The sequence below is a fragment of the Dermacentor silvarum genome, chromosome 2, assembly GCF_013339745.2.
Source record: "Dermacentor silvarum isolate Dsil-2018 chromosome 2, BIME_Dsil_1.4, whole genome shotgun sequence".
Lineage (NCBI taxonomy): Eukaryota > Metazoa > Arthropoda > Arachnida > Ixodida > Ixodidae > Dermacentor > Dermacentor silvarum.
Genome location: NC_051155.1, coordinates 168,057,321 through 168,074,433, shown reverse-complemented (window position 1 = coordinate 168,074,433; position 17,113 = coordinate 168,057,321). Strand labels below are relative to the sequence as shown.

General features: G+C 44.1%; 1 protein-coding gene across 1 annotated transcript in view; it reads right to left on the bottom strand.

Moving 5' to 3' along the window:
- LOC119442064 (filamin-A-like) overlaps positions 1 to 9,353 on the bottom strand; it is a 172,035-nt gene extending 162,682 nt beyond the window's left edge. Inside the window, exon 1 of the mRNA XM_037706782.2 lies at positions 8,855 to 9,353. Coding sequence (XP_037562710.1) covers positions 8,855 to 8,966 — 112 coding nt within the window. The 5' untranslated portion in view covers positions 8,967 to 9,353. The remainder of the gene's footprint in view (positions 1 to 8,854) is intronic.
- Between the last annotated feature and the right edge of the window lie 7,760 nt (positions 9,354 to 17,113).

Below are 17,113 nucleotides of genomic sequence, written 5' to 3'. Positions count from 1 at the left end.
AAGGACACGCAGCTATGACGACCATAGCTGCGAGTCTTTCCCCTGCGTAATGACGCAGATCATTATGGCGGGAAACACGCGAAGCCAAGTGAAGAAACGATCAGACGGGGAAGAATTAGACAGGGATACTAAAGAGAATCAGCCCAGCAACAAGTAGTGGTAAGCTAAATGATCGTCGACCTGGGGTAGTCGTGACGCTATCCGAGCCACAGAGACACTGCTACTTAGCTTGCGCCAGCCATGATGAGATTTGTACACATGTAGACTTAGTTTAACGTTCTTGTTACTCGTAACTTTATTGATTTGATTTGGCTTCCTTCTAGGAGTGGCGCATACCCACTAAGAGTGAACGACGAAGAATCGGACGGTATTCGAAAAAAATAAAAAAAAAAGACACGAAGAAAAGGATTTCGTTGTTGTTTTTCATACTATGCCATTCATCAACATCTCAAGTTGCGAGTATTACATGTTGCGGGGCTGGCATATCCACTTTCAATAGTCAGTATCTCTCTCATTATCTACTGTTGGGGAAAAGTAATGGCGCCGCGCCTTCACTGACCAATGAATGACCAACGCAATGCGGAGTGGCGCTGAATTTGCCGCGGCCAGAAGGGTAGGGCACCGCAACGAGCCAAGCTTGCGCGCCACACCTTACACAACGTCATTCGACCTTGTTTGTTGATCTATTAGCCTGGCCTAAGCACTGCACTTGCTGCAGTATTAGTCCGCACTACATCCGCAAGCGTCGCAAATTTTTCCATCGAGTGCAATCACGGGGCGTCGGAGCTAGCGAACTTAAATTCGCGAATCAGATTTCGCACTGGATAGAACTTGTTCTTTGGTTAGTAGGCATTTGCTGAGCCAACACGTTTACCACGATATAGACTATAGACGGACACCAAATTAACGTAAAGAAACACTAACTCCTTTTGAAGACAGATGTTTGCCTTTATGTTTTTCTTGCTCACGGGCATATGTTAGTTTTTCCCCCTAGGCTCATTACGCTTGCATTTTGCGCATTGCACTCTGCTTTGCCGATTAACGCCGCTAAAACAATTTTGGCACTGAAAATCAGCGACATGTTTCTGAGGCGTTCCGCCGGACAATGACATGCGTACATCATAAGGCAAGCGAAAGCAAAACCACTTGCGAGAATAATGAAAGTTCTTAATACAATGAGAACACCACGCATCTTGCAAATGCCAGCGTTTACGGCACACTTGTCACACTTGTCGGCACAATTGTCAGCCTCTATAGATTTGCCTCTCCTCTAGACTAACATGAAAAGCGTTGATTTTTGTCGCAGAGGTATCAATGACTATAGGGATCATTGTCCAAATACTACACGCCGCGACATGTGCAGTGTCTTGGTAGCACTCGCTTGCAAAGAGTGCCAGAGCAATTCTTGCCAACAACTATTACGTCTTGGTGATAACCGATCGAAAAAAAGCGAGCGAGAGAGAGAGAGAGAGAGAGAGAGAGAGAGAGATAGAAAGCCTAGTGAGAATTTCTTGGCAACGTAGCGCCCTTTTACCGGAGGATGTTTGCTTCACACCCAAGTATAGTAACAGCGTTAATACAAGTATACAGGAAGTGCGACACAATCTGAATACCTGAAACCATCGGAAAATGTCGGGTGTAATGATACGCCAAGTTGGTATACGCGAAGTGAAGCAACTTAGCTGCGCAAGCTTTAAGTGTGATAAGTCGTTCCTCCGCTGGGACCATCCAAACGACGCATTTAGCCGCCAACGTGAGGAAACCCGTAAAAGAGAAAGCGCTCACTATTAGAGAGTTAGCTCACGTTTAGAATATGACGAATTACCGATGTTCCATAATGTCTTCAATGTCTGCTCTTAATTTTATTCTGCCACTTTTTCCCCTTATACATTTACCTTCCCCTCCGGATATGGGCTGTTCAGGTTAAAGTAGATTTCTATATAAGCTATCACCATTACTTTCATGTAATAAGCAACTAGAAGAACTCCACAACTAATCTGCGCTTTAACTGGCATTCGCGAGCCCAAAGCATGACCTGAAGGGAGCGGTTTGATCATAAGCGTCCTTACCGGCGGCGACGACGGTCTTGCAGGTTGTCTCTATATTCCATGCGAGCAAAGCACGGATTGAATGCCGGTATATACGGCGCTCTTGAAGCGTAGTTCTTGCGTACATATCTGGCTAAACTCGACCTCGTCGGAACACGCGAAAATGTTCGAATTATACTATATTCGAATTATTCGAAGTTCCAATATGAAACGGGTAGACTGTAACTCGCAGCCAAACGAGACGTTTATTCAAGTCTGAAACACACTTTCTACTGTCACTGGTGATTTTACACATCCATGCAAGCTCGGAAACGGACACGACGCAGACTACCTTCAAGAGTCGATATGCTGTGCTAAACCTGGACTGCATCGTTTAAGACGCGAAGAGAAGGTCGGTTCAACAGAGAGCTTTAGATTAGAGAGCTCATTCAGTGACTGACTGAGCTACAATTCGTAAATTGCAATATGTGCCGTAAAGTAATTAATCAAGAAGTTAACTAGTGATTTTTAAATTCGTAGATTATGTGTTTAAACTTCTCGTGCTAGTAATGTCCGCCTCTCGAATAATCCAGCTCAAGGACAAGAATTGTGCTATCTGCCACAGGCGACTTTTAAAGATTCCGTAAGACTTAAAAATGATCACCTTGTATAGCAATAACTTCGCTACATATACGCTTACTCTCGCAAAAAAGGGGAGTAAGCAAGAACTCCCTTAAGAGTGTAGCAAAGCAGGTGCTCTGCTTAAAGCGGTTGTAGACCCAAGGCACCCGCAACGAGCGAAGGCAGAGTAGGAAACCGAGAGCAGCGAAGGTGAAAACGGAACGAGAACAACGTGTGCGAAAGGTGGAGGACTAACGACGGTTCGTTGGCCAACGATGTGCGTGGTAAGAGCGTTGTTGCAGCTCCGAAGGAGCACATGTAGACACCCGCAGAGAGGAATGTCCGCCGCAACAAACCTTGGTTCTTGCCAGACGAAACAACGCTCTTGGCGTTTGAAAAGAGCGTGTTGCCGGGCGGTCGTTAGTGCGGTTAGCTGTATACGGTCTTTCCAGCAGCGCATAGGGACAATACAAAGAATTCAGCAGCGGGGGTCGCATAGCACGCGCTCTTGCGTGTCTGTCTGGTTCCTCGCGTTGTCCTTTTGACACTTTTGAAAGAATGTACACGCTCAAAAACAAATGAAACGCGATAATGAAACAAGTGCCTATATATACACCATCGCGAGCGAAAGTGCGGAGACCACGGCGAAAAAGTAAGGCGTTTTCTTTTTTTCGCGGCCATGGTCGGAAACGCCACAGCAATGATATCACAGTTCAGCTCCTGATGGTCACCAGCAGAAGTCAAGCGGTGTGGAAAGAACAACGTCTTCATCTCTATACTGGGCTATTATGACTTGATTTAGACGAAACAACATGTAGGTATATAGTATACCGCACTATGGCTCAGGGCTGCGCGCATGAGTCGCCGCTTGCACTTTCGTTCGCCGCCATTTCCTTCCGTTATAACTTTTTCCTCACGCGTGGCCGAGTGCGCATAAGCGGCGAGGCCTAGTTGGTTATCCTTATCACGATGTGGATGTCACAACAGCGCTGCGCGCGTCGCCGTCAATCTGCGCTTGCGCGCTTCAGACGCGGGCAGAGATAAAAGCAGCACGGATACGCGTAATGAGAAATGACACAGCCTGTCTCAACCGAAACTATGCGAGATTAAAATAAATGATAATGACGGAAGTGTCTGTACTCAACTGGAACAACATGTGCGTCGCTGCCCGGCCGCGCATGACAGTTGTCAGACATTTTTTGTCGTCTTTGTCGGTGAAATAATTAAGTTAGTTAAGCTACTCCGTAGAACCCCTAGCGAGTTACTCGGTGAAGCTGGGTCAACTAGAAAACTGAGGTTAACTGTTCACGACACGCTGACTCTTTCTCTATTCAAGGTACGAAAGTGAAACTATGAAACGAACACCTGGCAGCGATTCCGTGCGCCGAATTACGAGTTAAAGGGCACTAAAGACAAAAATAAGTTTTGCTGTACTAGTAAATTAGATTTTCTGCTATACTAAGAAAGTCAGTTTTGCCGCGAGATGAGTGGACGCTTAGTAAGCGAGAAAAGACGCAAAAGCTAAAGGAGGGTGGCGGCGTCTCTTTGCAGTTCCCGCGCCAGCTCGTTATGGCGTCATGACTTCATGAATTTTGACGGTGTCTGCTCGTAAATTGCTCAATATCTATTTCTTTACTGCAAGATGACCTAAATTGTCTTCCAAAGGAGCTAGAGACCTAACTTTGCAAGTTTCAAGAATTCCTACACAGCACCACAACGGCCAAAATGCAAGAAAATACTTTGATATCCGTGACGACACATTAAAGTTCCGGCGCTCGAGTTCTGGCGCAGCAAGAAAAAAAAAAAAGAAATTCACGTTTAGCCCTCATTTTCTTATCTGATAATCAACACCTAGCCACGGACTTAATTAAAACAGACTTTGAAAAGAATACGTTATCAGTTTGAATTGATTCTCTTTAGTGTGCCATCGCGGTGGCCGAGAAGAAAGGGAACCGAGATGCCAAATTTTTATTAATCATATCATAAGAAGTCAGGCATACATAATTCAAAACAGTCACAAGAGTTAGCCATATACTGTTCAAGAGCCGCAGCAAACTTTAATATGCCGCCAGCATTACTCCATTTCAGAAGTAGTTAGCAGCATTGTCGGAGCTGCATTACTCCTTAGCCAATAAGAAGGCCGAATGCCCCTCAAGATGTGTTCATCCGCGTTGAGTCGTCTGCTCAGCGGCTACTGAACTCGCGGTGTGTACGACGCGCATGCGCAAAGGTCCCAATATGTCACCGTATCGCTATAAGCAAAAACAAAACTCTATAATCCTGCCATTATTCAGTCAGTTACGCCCGGAACTATATTCCGCTGCGCAAGTATAATGAATGTGTAAGCCTCGTACATTGGGCAGCGCTGAAAATGGAGTATAGCTTCGGCCATCGAGTATACGCTCTTACAGAAACTCCAATTCCGCCAGTGTCGAATTCGTGAAAGTAAAAGAAAATGGTCATCCAACCGAGTGTAACACAAAGCCCCCCCACCCACACACACACACAGTAAAACCCTGCGGGTTTCTCAGATAGAGAAACCCCTATGGGTGTCCTTTGTATACAGAGGCGCGATCTTGTACGCGTTCCAAAATGGAACGGACCGCCTCCGTTCCATTTTGGAACGCGTACAAGATCGCACCCCAGGTTTCTCTTTCTGACCGTATTTGTTTCCTTTGTAGCTTTGTGTGACACTCGGGTGGATGGCAACGTTTCCCTTTCATGAACCGCCCTCGCCATTGCGGTATTCCACAGAAGTGAAATGCCACATTATCGAATTCGCCATGTCGTCAGCTCTCATTGGTTGACACAGAGACTTGCACCCTCTTTGATTGGCTCAAAACACAGATACGACAAGTTTGACTGTGAATAGCACCCACGAGCGGATAGGAGTCCCTGGCCAAGTAATTAAGTATCCGAGAGTGAGCCGTAAATGGACTAGAAAAGAGCCGCAATTTGGCCACTCCTCTAGACTACACGAAACTTCATACGTAAGGAACAAATGATTCAGCTGTTTTTATGGGCGTTCGTGGCCTAACTCTCGAACCGACACCGAAGTTACTAAACATTCACGACTTTTAAGTTCATTTACTCGATATTTTGTGGCCCCAAAAATACTGCCATCTAAGATACACAAATCGTAGCAGCATACAGTTTGTATCGTTCGTGTGGGTTTTCATTACTGATTCGTGGCATTACTCTGTGCTTGCCCTCCATGCTAAACCACCCTCAACCTAAAACGGAGCTCGCTACCTGCCCAGATTTTTCTTGTCGAAATACACGCGGAACGCTGAAATGCCCTATCAACCAACCGCTAAACCAATGAACACGACGTCATTCGTTGTATTAAATAAATTCAGAAGAAAAAAAAAGAAAAATTTGTGACCAACGGGAAACTTAAATTATGGGGTTTTACGTGTCAAAACCACGGCGTGCCTCATATATGAGGCACGCCGTAGTGCGGGACTCCGGAAATTTGGACCACCCAGGTGGTTCTTAATCGTGACCAACGGGAGTTCAATTGACCAACGGGAGTTCAATTGACTCGGGCACCCTGACTCAGTCAGGCAGAATTGACAAAGAAACATATAGTGCGCAATGCGAAATATATGTTTCGATCCTTATTATTACTTAACAGTTACAAAAATTCAGAGTGCCTGAGTCAATTGTGCTCAAAACGACGGTGTACAAGAATGGAGAGGATAACGCCGACTGCAACTTGGTAATTGTCTGGCTGACTGCGCGCGAGATGAGTCAGACGCACAGTCTGATAAAGCCAGCGGAGCTGATATAAGCAGGGCAAACAAGGAACACGACGGGAGCGGAATTCCGGCTCGTCGCGTCGGGATTTCATGACGCGCGCGTCATCAGATGGGTGCCTCCTAATCGCCTCTAATCAATGGAAATGCGGAAGTCGTACTGAGACGGTCTTCCATTGCAGACAAACTGAGGACGTGCAGGCGACAAGGCAATGTCTTCTCTTTCATCGTATGACACGTACTTTGTGGTCTCCACACATATATCCGTTAAGCGTTTGTCTACCGTTTTTCCGTTGAGCGTCCCAATGCTGGAATCTCAGCTCCAGGGCCCACATTTACAGTTGACCGATCACTCTCGGGAAGACACTTTCACTTTCGTGCGACGTCACGCTGCATTGCAGTCTCAGTGAAGCGATACGCCTGCTCTCAAATGGATCTAATCAATAACGGATCCAAATCCAATCACGCACCTAAAGCGATATTCCTCGAAAGCGATACGTTCAGAGCGAGCTTAACGCCGAGTGCGCACCGTTTGAATAACGAAGTCGCGTTTGCTCGAAACGTGATGTATGCCGTTGAAAACCTAATTAGGAACCTATGCGCGATAAACTCGATTCTAAGGCGTAAAAAGTAGGAGTAAATGGGTGGCTTGTTAGCAGTGTCACTGATATCAGGCAGAAATACGGCGTTTAATCTGCCCGTGTATCCCGTTCTCTAAAGATACGACAAAACACGATCGTGTCCTGTGCATTGAGTGCACGTTCCGGCTCGATTTTTTGTTAGGCACGTCCTTACGTAGAAACAGAAAATGGAGAAAAATAAGTTGCCTCGTTCAATTGACATGCAGAAATAATTAGATTAAAGGGAACTGAAAGTGGACGAAATAGTAACTTTGCGCCCAGGCGGGAGGCGAACACACACATTACGCGCGCAGTGATTTACCGCAGTGGCCCTCCTCCCGTTTGTTTTTTGAGTAGCTGTATGTGTGACTTCTTAAGCTGTATTTCTCTGTTATGGCAATTCGTGTATCGAGGATTTATCGTAACACCATTTTATAATCATTTTCTTTTACTTTTGTGATATTGTAGGACTTGTGATATAACTCCGTGTTTGTTGCGTGAACAAAAGTTGCCGGCACCACGTATCGGGGCCAACGTACGTCAAAAATAATAATGAATAAATAAACAAAAATTAATAATAAATAAATAAATAAATAAATAAATAAATAAATAAATAAATAAATAAATAAATAAATAAATAAATACGGCTTCACTAATATTCCCGTTAGGTTCTTTGGCACGCGAAGCCCCAGAATTAAAGTGTACGCGTATATCCAACAGTAAGTGAGTGCAACGTTCACATTATTTTACCAACTCTCGTCTGTCGGATGTTAATTCTCGCCATGTCACACCAAGACTGCGAAGTAGTTAACGATAATTGGTAATTGCCCAGTGCGCGACTAATGGGCGCCAAAATAATAGGCTTTGATGGATGGTGTTAGGCCACGAATACCCTATACATCCAAAGTCACTATTTACATTTTTACAAGTGCGGGATGACACAGCACCAAGCAAGCAGACTTGTGCGCTCTCATAAATTAAGCACATCTTTTTAAAGTCACGGCAACTTGAATGTAAGCCCCCGAAGCAGAGCTTATTTAATAAAACCAAAGTCACGGCCTCGTAAATTTCTGCCTGCCAGGAAACAAATATAGAAGTAGCTTGAATATTTCCAAGGCTGTAAACCGAAAGAGACGATATACAAAATATGACAGCTCCAGCAGTGGCTCGTCTTGTCATGCATGAAGGGGGCGTGTTTTCGGGACATGCCCGCACGAGGCTCCGGCAACGTAGCCAAACGGCGGATGTACAGTTTGGGATAAGTAGGTACGCAGATCAACATACTTGGCGTTTTCATTGATTACGTAAACATACACGTTACATATCGGCGTGCATAACTGATATGTGCCAATCACTGCGGTGCACTTGCACGCAAATCATGCATCGTTACAAAGAAACAACAAATTCGAATTAATTGAACCACGTTTTTACAAGAGCTTTTACTTTTTTTTTTTTTTTCCAGGCATGGACACGTTGCAGTTGCAAACGAGTTAAACTTGTCAGTGGGTCAATGCTTTGTTCAAACCACGTCAACAGACAGGTGGAAAAAAAAAAAAATCTTTTTCACTGTATCGCCATCTTCGCTGTTCCACCGGTTTGAACGCAGCCACGCTGTTGAAACTTCAGGTTTCTCGAGACGGCCAGGCTGAGTTTTCGAAGGCCGAGCGATACGACTGGTCAGCAGCTCTGCCGGTAATGCTGAAGCCGCGTAAAAACAATCGCAGGAATGTCAGCCGCGCCGGGACGGACGCAGCCGCACACGCGCTGTACGCTAAACAAGAAACAAAAGCCGCGCCAATTGAAAAAGAAAAGGAAACGCATCACAAACCTTTGATGTGCATGGCCCGAGCTGCGTGTCCCTCCGGCGAACGCGCCTTCATGCCGATCTGGCTGAACCCACCACCATCGGCGGCCGCCACGGCGCCGTTGGCGTACTCCATTCGGAGGCCTGCTGGCCTGCGCCCGGAAAACTCACGAAGCGCTCGCCGCGTCTAATCCATGGTGTGCGAAAAAGCACGCTGGACCACCGATGTCGATCCCGTAGGTGTCGGGGCCTGTCGCACAGAACTGCTGTCACGCGCGCGCACACAACACCGAAAGCCGAAGCGGCAGCACGTAGACGACACAACCAGCACCAACAGCGATCGGCACGAACGACTCCCGCTCACGCCGTGAAGCCCGTCACATTCAGCGTCGTTCAGGGAAGCTCTTTGGGGCCGAGGCGAAAAGCAAAAAAACAAGCCCCCAAAGAAGCGCTGCCTTTCTTTTTTTTTCTTCGTTTAATTTTGCAGCGCGCTCTCGCGCTGGCGTACTAGCCGGACTGACAACATTCCTATCCGCGCGCCTGGCTCCGCCGTGAAGCACGTTGCGGCTTACCTTGTTTCTAGGGAGCTTCGGCACCTAGAAAGTACCCAGCTAGGCCAAACAACATTCAAAACATTCAAAGAAACCCCGCTAGTTCCCATAATAATAAGCGAAAACTTGGTGTGATCAAATAAATAACTGACAAAAACTTTATTTAACCATTGCACAACGTGTATTTTGTTTTGTTAACTTGCGAGGTGGCGTTGCCTCTAGACAAACTACTTCAAGAAGGCAGTCTGAATGTCCCTAGAAATGCCTCTCGTCACTAAAGTTTGCGCACGCATGAACTCGCCACTACTGACCAAAACCACAAGTTGAAACAATAAAACTGTTTCTAAGTCCTCACAAAAGTGCCTGCAGTGACTGCACAGCCATGCTATATTCATTCACGAAACAAAAAGCAGACGCCACAAATTCTGACAGAACCTAATAGACGTATGTAATTGGTGAGCAGCAGCGATGACTACTGCCATCTCGCGACGTGAAATGCGGTGCACATAGATAAATCCTGTGCTTCGTACTACCGTTTTTCAGACTTTTTTTTTTACTAGAAATTACAAGAAAATACTAAACAGAGATAAAGTTGCGCAAGCAATGACACGCTGACAGAAAGAAGACTAGAAGAGTCGGAGCGTAGTTCAAGCTTTAAGCGTAGTGCGTATGTCGCGCTACCTTACGGCAGACTCACACAACACTTTGGCCTTTGAGATTACCACCAAGCCGCATTCTAGCCTGCACATTCAGAGAGAACTAAATGCGAAAGAAGCATTCATGAAAGAAGGCTTGCTTGTTTGTGAATATTATTATGAACACGATGAGCGCAACGAACCCAATGGGCATCTTAATCACAGTACCTCTGATCACGGTGGCTCTAGTAATTTCGAAGGCAATAAACCGCTTTCGCCACCTGCCGGGAGGAGCGAGAACAATCGACTATCCGTACGGCCAGACTTGCCACCACGCGCCGCTACTATCTCCAGCTATTACACGCGGGATATTCGAATGTCGAGTCACGAATCAAGGGGCGACAACCTTTTCTATATCCTCTCCCTTTAGCAACAAATACTGATATAAAATTTCGAGCACTCCAACTCTAGAACTTGTAGGAATTCTGGCTACAAAATCCGAGTGCCGCTAACAATTACGGCCACTTCGGATGAGCAGCCGTGAGATATCCCGCATTTAGCGACGTACCACTAGGTCTCCCGCAAAAGGGTTGTGCAAGTAGCCATTTCTGAGACCGAATCGAATGGTGACTGAAGCGAATCGAATCGAATATTTTTCGAATAATTAACAGCCGTTTTCACTATTAACATAAAACGAGTCTAGTTCCCCCAGTTCAGACTACGCTATACATATATATATATATATATATATATATATATATATATATATATATATATATATATATATAGTAGTAACTGGATTTTTCAATGGGCCAAGCGTATTTAGAAAAATCAGAAGCACAACTTCGCGGTTATCTTAGGTTTATTTACCCAACAGTATCGGTCGGTGGACCGACCTTGAAAAAGGTTGGTCTTAATAATAATAATAATATATAATAATAACATATACGTATATATATATATATATATATATATATATATATATATATATTCTAAATAAGTGTTTTATCTCTATAACTCTGAAGTCAACAGCGTTCAAGAGGTAGATTCACGTGTCATCGGGGCAACTCACCGCGACGTTGCTCTGCCACGTGATTCAACCTAGGAAAGAGAGAAGGTTAGTGGCATTTATACTCGACCCCAATCATCCCAAGTATCGTTTCTTCTTTTTTATTATTATTTCTAACGCTAGAAGGTCCATAATAAGCCTAACACTCTTTCATCCGCACTCAGTTCATACGGAGCCAAAATTATTGCTTCAACCTAAACCTGGTTTCCTGCGCATGTAAATGACTCCGAGATTTTTTACGATGCGCACCAGTTTGCAGTTTACCACTGCGACCGCATTGAGCGCAGAGGAGGAGGCGCACTAATTGCGCTTTCAAAAGACATCCCGTCGTCACCTAAATGTCCAAGTTAACAGCGCCCTTGCATTAATTCGGGTAATGTTACCTCTCGGTCACATCAAACTGATTTTTGGTAAATGTTACCGCTCACATTCCTCATTATCCCCATTTATTAACGAGCCGTGTGACACTGTCAACATAACATCTTCTCGTTTTCCCTATTGCACTTTGTTTTTTGTTAGGCGACATTAACTTCCCTAATGTAACATGGAACACCTTGTCATCCCGCTTATCGCCATTCTCAGAACGAGCCAACGACTTTCCTCACTTATGCTCGTTTTTTTTTTTTTTTTCACAATTAGTTACACAAGCAGCTATACCGGGATAACAAGCAATGTAGCTATATACCACCCCCGGTCTATATATAGTAGTTATAACGCATGCCGATCTAGGTTCCCCGATCACGTATGCTTGCCTGGAATCTGTAACCACGTCTTGCTCAATTGTCACATTAATTAACGTCGCTTTGCCTAAAAAGACTAAACATCGACAAACCATACACGATTATCACAAAAACAAACCATGTGGCAACAAATAATGAACGATCCCCATTTTTATAGAGATTTTATAAAACATTTTGGTGATCGCTCGGTTTAACCTAACTGTGGCTTGTTTGCACGTAGAGTTTGCGAACTAAGTGAGAAATATGTTCCTAACCACGCAATTATTTCCGGTATGCAAGCGCCTTTGTATTCCAGTCATCTAAAGCTCTTATCCAACCGGAAAAAGCGTTTCTGTCGTTTAGCGAGAACATCGCCTTCAGATGCGCACTGAGCAACATACAAAGCTTCTTCTGATATCTATACCACTGCCCTAAATGCTGCTAAATATAACGGCTTATCTAGCACGCTACCTGAAATACTAGAAACAAATATTAAAATGTCCTGGCAATTAATTAATACATATTAGCAGACAATTCTATTAATTTAGAAGATTCATCTGGAAAGGCTGTTCCAAATTATATGTGCGCAACACTTCTTAACGATTATTTTGTTAGTCAGTTTTCCCAATCATGCTCTATTGAGCTACCTAATGTATTTAAATATGAATACACTTATCAATACCTCCAGTGTTTGTTGAAGTAACTTGAATTAACAATTTAATAGATGCCTCACCATATCATTCATCCCCTGGCTACGACTGAATTATTAGTCAATTTCTTACAAGCACTAGCGTCTTTAGTTCCATGATACTAACAAAAAATATTTCAGCAATCTCTGAACACATTCATGCTTCCAAAGGAATGTGAAATTGGGAAAGTGGTTCCAATCTATGAAACCGGTCACAGAAATTCACCTATTAATTACTGATCGATTTTCCTCATAAGTACTTGTTTCGAATTATTAGAACATGTCATATTCACAAACTTTGCGAACTTTTTAATGCCAGATCCCGTTTCCCTAAGGTTTTCGTAAAACTAATTCCTGCGAAACTGAACTTTTATATTTCACTCATAGTTGCATCGCTTCCTAGATCGACTATTCTGCGCTGACTTTATTATTATTATTATTATTATTATTATTATTATTATTATTATTATTATTATTATTATTATTATTATTATTATTATTATTATTATTATTAGTAGTAGTAGTAGTAGTAGTAGTAGTAGTAGTAGTAAACATGATTGATTGATTGATTGATTGATTGATTATTTTTTCAGTAGAACATTTGACAAGGTACGCCACAAATCACTTATTTTTAATTTAAGTTTCCTAAATACCAACTTTAACCTTTCGAAATGGATTGAACATTTTCTGACTAATCGCTTCCAGATCGTTACCTCAAATGATCATAATTCTCCTCTCACAGAAGTTCAATCAGGAAGTACCACAAGGATCTGCGCTGGGACCCCTAATATTTAATTTTTATTTATATTAATGATCTCACTACTACAACATCCTATAACATACACTTGCTCGTGAACAATTGTGTTAACGTCTCGGAAATTGTTCAAGCTGATGACACTAAATACTTCAATCTCATTTGAATAATATAGTTGTTGGCGCGGGAAGTCGCTAATTGAACTAAATAGTAAGAAAAGCAACATAATGCACGTATCTCGAACTAATTCTAATCCTTGAACTTACATTCTTAACAATGTTAAGACCCTTTAGATTTCGTCACGTCACATAAATATCTCGGTGGGCACATCACGAATAATTTAACTTGGACTATTCACGTAGAGGGTATTATTAACAATTACACGTCCGGTTTTTTACGGAGTAACCTTTTTAAAGCACTGTCTTATTTAAAGCTACTACTGTACATGCGCTAACACGCTCCAATCGTGAATATGCGTCTGTGATATGGAATCGTCGTCACATTAACCTAAATGCTTCACTTGATCAAATTAATAAAAAAATATTTCTGTTCGTTTCATCCGTTCAAATTATAATCGAACGGCGAGTACAGTGACCTCAATGAAAGTTAACCTGTCATGACGTGAAAATAAAGACTTAGTAGGAGAGTGTACGAAATAGGAGTAACCTGCCCCTTGTCCCACTAACTGTCCGTCCCAATGTTGCCCGTCTTTCGTTGTTTCATAAATTTGTCCATCATACTACACTTCACAATCACCACATACTGTGGCCGCAGTAGATTTCAAACCGCGTCGATCACCGAAATAAGGTTGGAATTGGTTCATGTCACACGAAGTCTTTCTTTCATTCCTTCATCGTCCGTGAGTTCCCAGGAATGGAATCAGCTTCCCTGAAGTGCCGTAAACAAAATTTTTCGTGAAACATTACCTAGCATTCTATAATCAGGAGTATCTTTGTGCTGTTACCACAAAGCAATGTCATCATCATCATCATCATCATCATCATCATCATCATCATCATCATCATCATTATCATCATCAGCGTATAGTTTATGACCACTGCAGGACGAAGGCCTCTCCTTGCGATCCCCAATTATACCCCTGTCTTGCGCTAGCGTATTCCAACTTGCGCCTGCAAATTTCCTGACTTCATCATCCCATCTGGTTTTCTGCCGACCTCGACTGCGCTTCCCTTCTCTTGGTATCCATTCTGTAACCCTAATGGTCCATCGGTTATCCATCCTACGCATTACATGGCCTGCCCAGCTCCATTTCTTCCGCTTAATGTCAACTAGAATATCGGCTATCCCCCTTTGTTCTCTGATCCACACCGCTCTCTTCCTGTCTCTTAACGTTAGTCCTAACATTTTTCGTTCCATCGCTCTTTGTGCAATGTACTTGTTTTTAATATTACTGCTTCGTAACCACTCCCCTCTTTAGTGCCATATGGCCCTGAATGTTTTTTAGATAGATAGGTAGATAGATAGATAGATAGATAGATAGATAGATAGATAGATAGATAGATAGATAAGATAGATAGATAGATAGATAGATAGATAGATAGATAGATAGATAGATAGATAGATAGATAGATAGATAGATAGATATTATATTCACAATGCTAGCAAGCTTCTGTCATTACACTGCATTACCTGAAGCGTCGTTTATTAAAATCACAAATAAGCAATTAGGAATTAGGAACAAATAAAGTGCGCTCGCATACTCGGAACTCTTCAGCCAGTGCGAATGGTGATGGTTTAGCCGGAAAAGCCTGCAGCCTCCTGTGTGACGTGCAGCATGCTCCACTAGTATCTTCTCGTGTTTTATGTATACTACAACCGTCGGGATGAAGTTTATCGCTCTTTTGCTCCAACTTTATATGTTTGATCGCCCACAGTTGACGATTTTAAATATTCGAAAACTGTTCTTGAAATATTCGCATTTACGAATAGTGGGTATTCGACTCGAAGACCGAATGAAATTTGACAGTAATCGATTGGTTAGTTTCTCGAGTATTCGCGCACCTCTATACTTTCCAGCACCAGGAATTCAAAATTTGAAGTCGAAGCATTGTGTCGCTGTGTCTTGCAGACGTGGGCAGCATGCCATGTGAACTTATGGTGCCATTCTTTCGTGGGTGCAAATATTATCTCTCTCTTTCCCAAGGAAGGGGGAAATTAAAACTGTACTTTCGTCGACGAAAGGCATCCGCATCAACACGGCGACTAGGGGCCGTGTTTCTAAATACCAATTTCTTCTGCCTGCATGCATGTGACGCTGAACGAATCATAAACACGTCATTTCTTTTTTTCTAGCTTGCTGTGAAAAATTGTGGAAGCGTTTAAACTAAAAAAAATGTCGCAGTTTCGCCCGAAAGGCGAAGCATCGATTGCGATAGCAAATTAGTAGAGCGCTATTCGGAGTAGGGATAGTAGTTTTATCGGCTGCATAAACTTGGACACATTGGCTTACTAACTGAATTAACAATCGTGGTGTCAGCGCGCACAAGCAAACATGAATAGATCACACTGAATGACCGCAGCCAACGACTGTCAAAACGCTGGCAGCAAGTGCAAGTTCGCGCGGTCTATCGCTTCAACGGAAACTGAGCGGCAAATGCACAGCCCATACAAAGGTCAGAGCCGTGTGGAGATAAGAGACGGTGCGGGCGACCGCCGGGCAGAGAAGTTGTTGGCAGAGGAGAAGCTGCCCCCCCCCTCCCCCCTCTTCCCGTTTCTTGCTTTCGCATGGGAGATTGAGTGGTAAGATACGTGTTTGGCGCCGGAGCTCAGCGCCGCCCCGCCCCGCCTTCCTCCCTCCCATACCCCAACGACCTTTCGCGGGACGGACGGTCGCGTTTGCTTTCCGCCGTGCGTTCGCCCTGCTTGATAGCGCGCGTCCCCCGCGCGCTTTCGCTCGCGCATACGGCGCGCGGCGACGATTTTATCGCCCTTGGAATCTATACGGGACCTCACGGCGACGCCGACGGCAGAAATCCGGTTGAAGTGTCCATATAATTGCTATCGCAATAAAACTGGCGTCAGTTAACAATTTAACATTAGTGCAGTCTTTCTCGTAATTGGCGAAAACCTACCCCCCATGCCGATGCCCCTGAGGACTATCCACGGCAGTTCGCATGCCCATGGCCGGCTTGACCCAAGGAGCTGTTTCCTTGTTTTACTCGTATTACGACCATCACCCACTAACTCCCTTCGCCTACTTAGGCCACTAAGCCATCCTCTGAAATAATCAATCTATCACTACCTCACTTCCTTTAAATGCGAAGCATTTCTTGGCGAACATTTGCCACTTTGACAGTATCTATCTAGCCGCCTAGGTCTTGGTGCTCTCATGGCCAAAATTGGTATAGCATGGCAAGAGCGTATGACGAACACAAATGATAGGTCATGACATGAATATTGTTACACGAAGGACGAGTCAATAAGACGAGCAACTATTTACAGGTTTTATTTACAACAGCGGTTGCAGCGCTGACCGGTTAGTTTCACAGCGCGAGCCCAGCTCGTTCTTCCTCTTCTTTTCTCGAGTGATGGCGTCCGCGCGCCTCGTTCAAACAATCAAATACCACACGCGTGTAGCATAATCCCCCGGCGGCAGAAGCGACGTCCCGGAGCGTCTAAATGTCATCACTGACAGGGTGATACTGCTTCAGTCGTGTAACGTGCACGACATCACTGGACTGGGAAGCAGATGGGGCGTCAGGGGCGATCTCGTAGGTGACGTGAGTCACGGCACGACGCACTCGGTAGGGGCCTGTGTAACGAGACAGCAGTTTTTCATGACATATGTGTCATGTAGGTCATGGAACAGCGCCTACGTCTAGGTACTCTCATGGTCGTTTCGTTAGC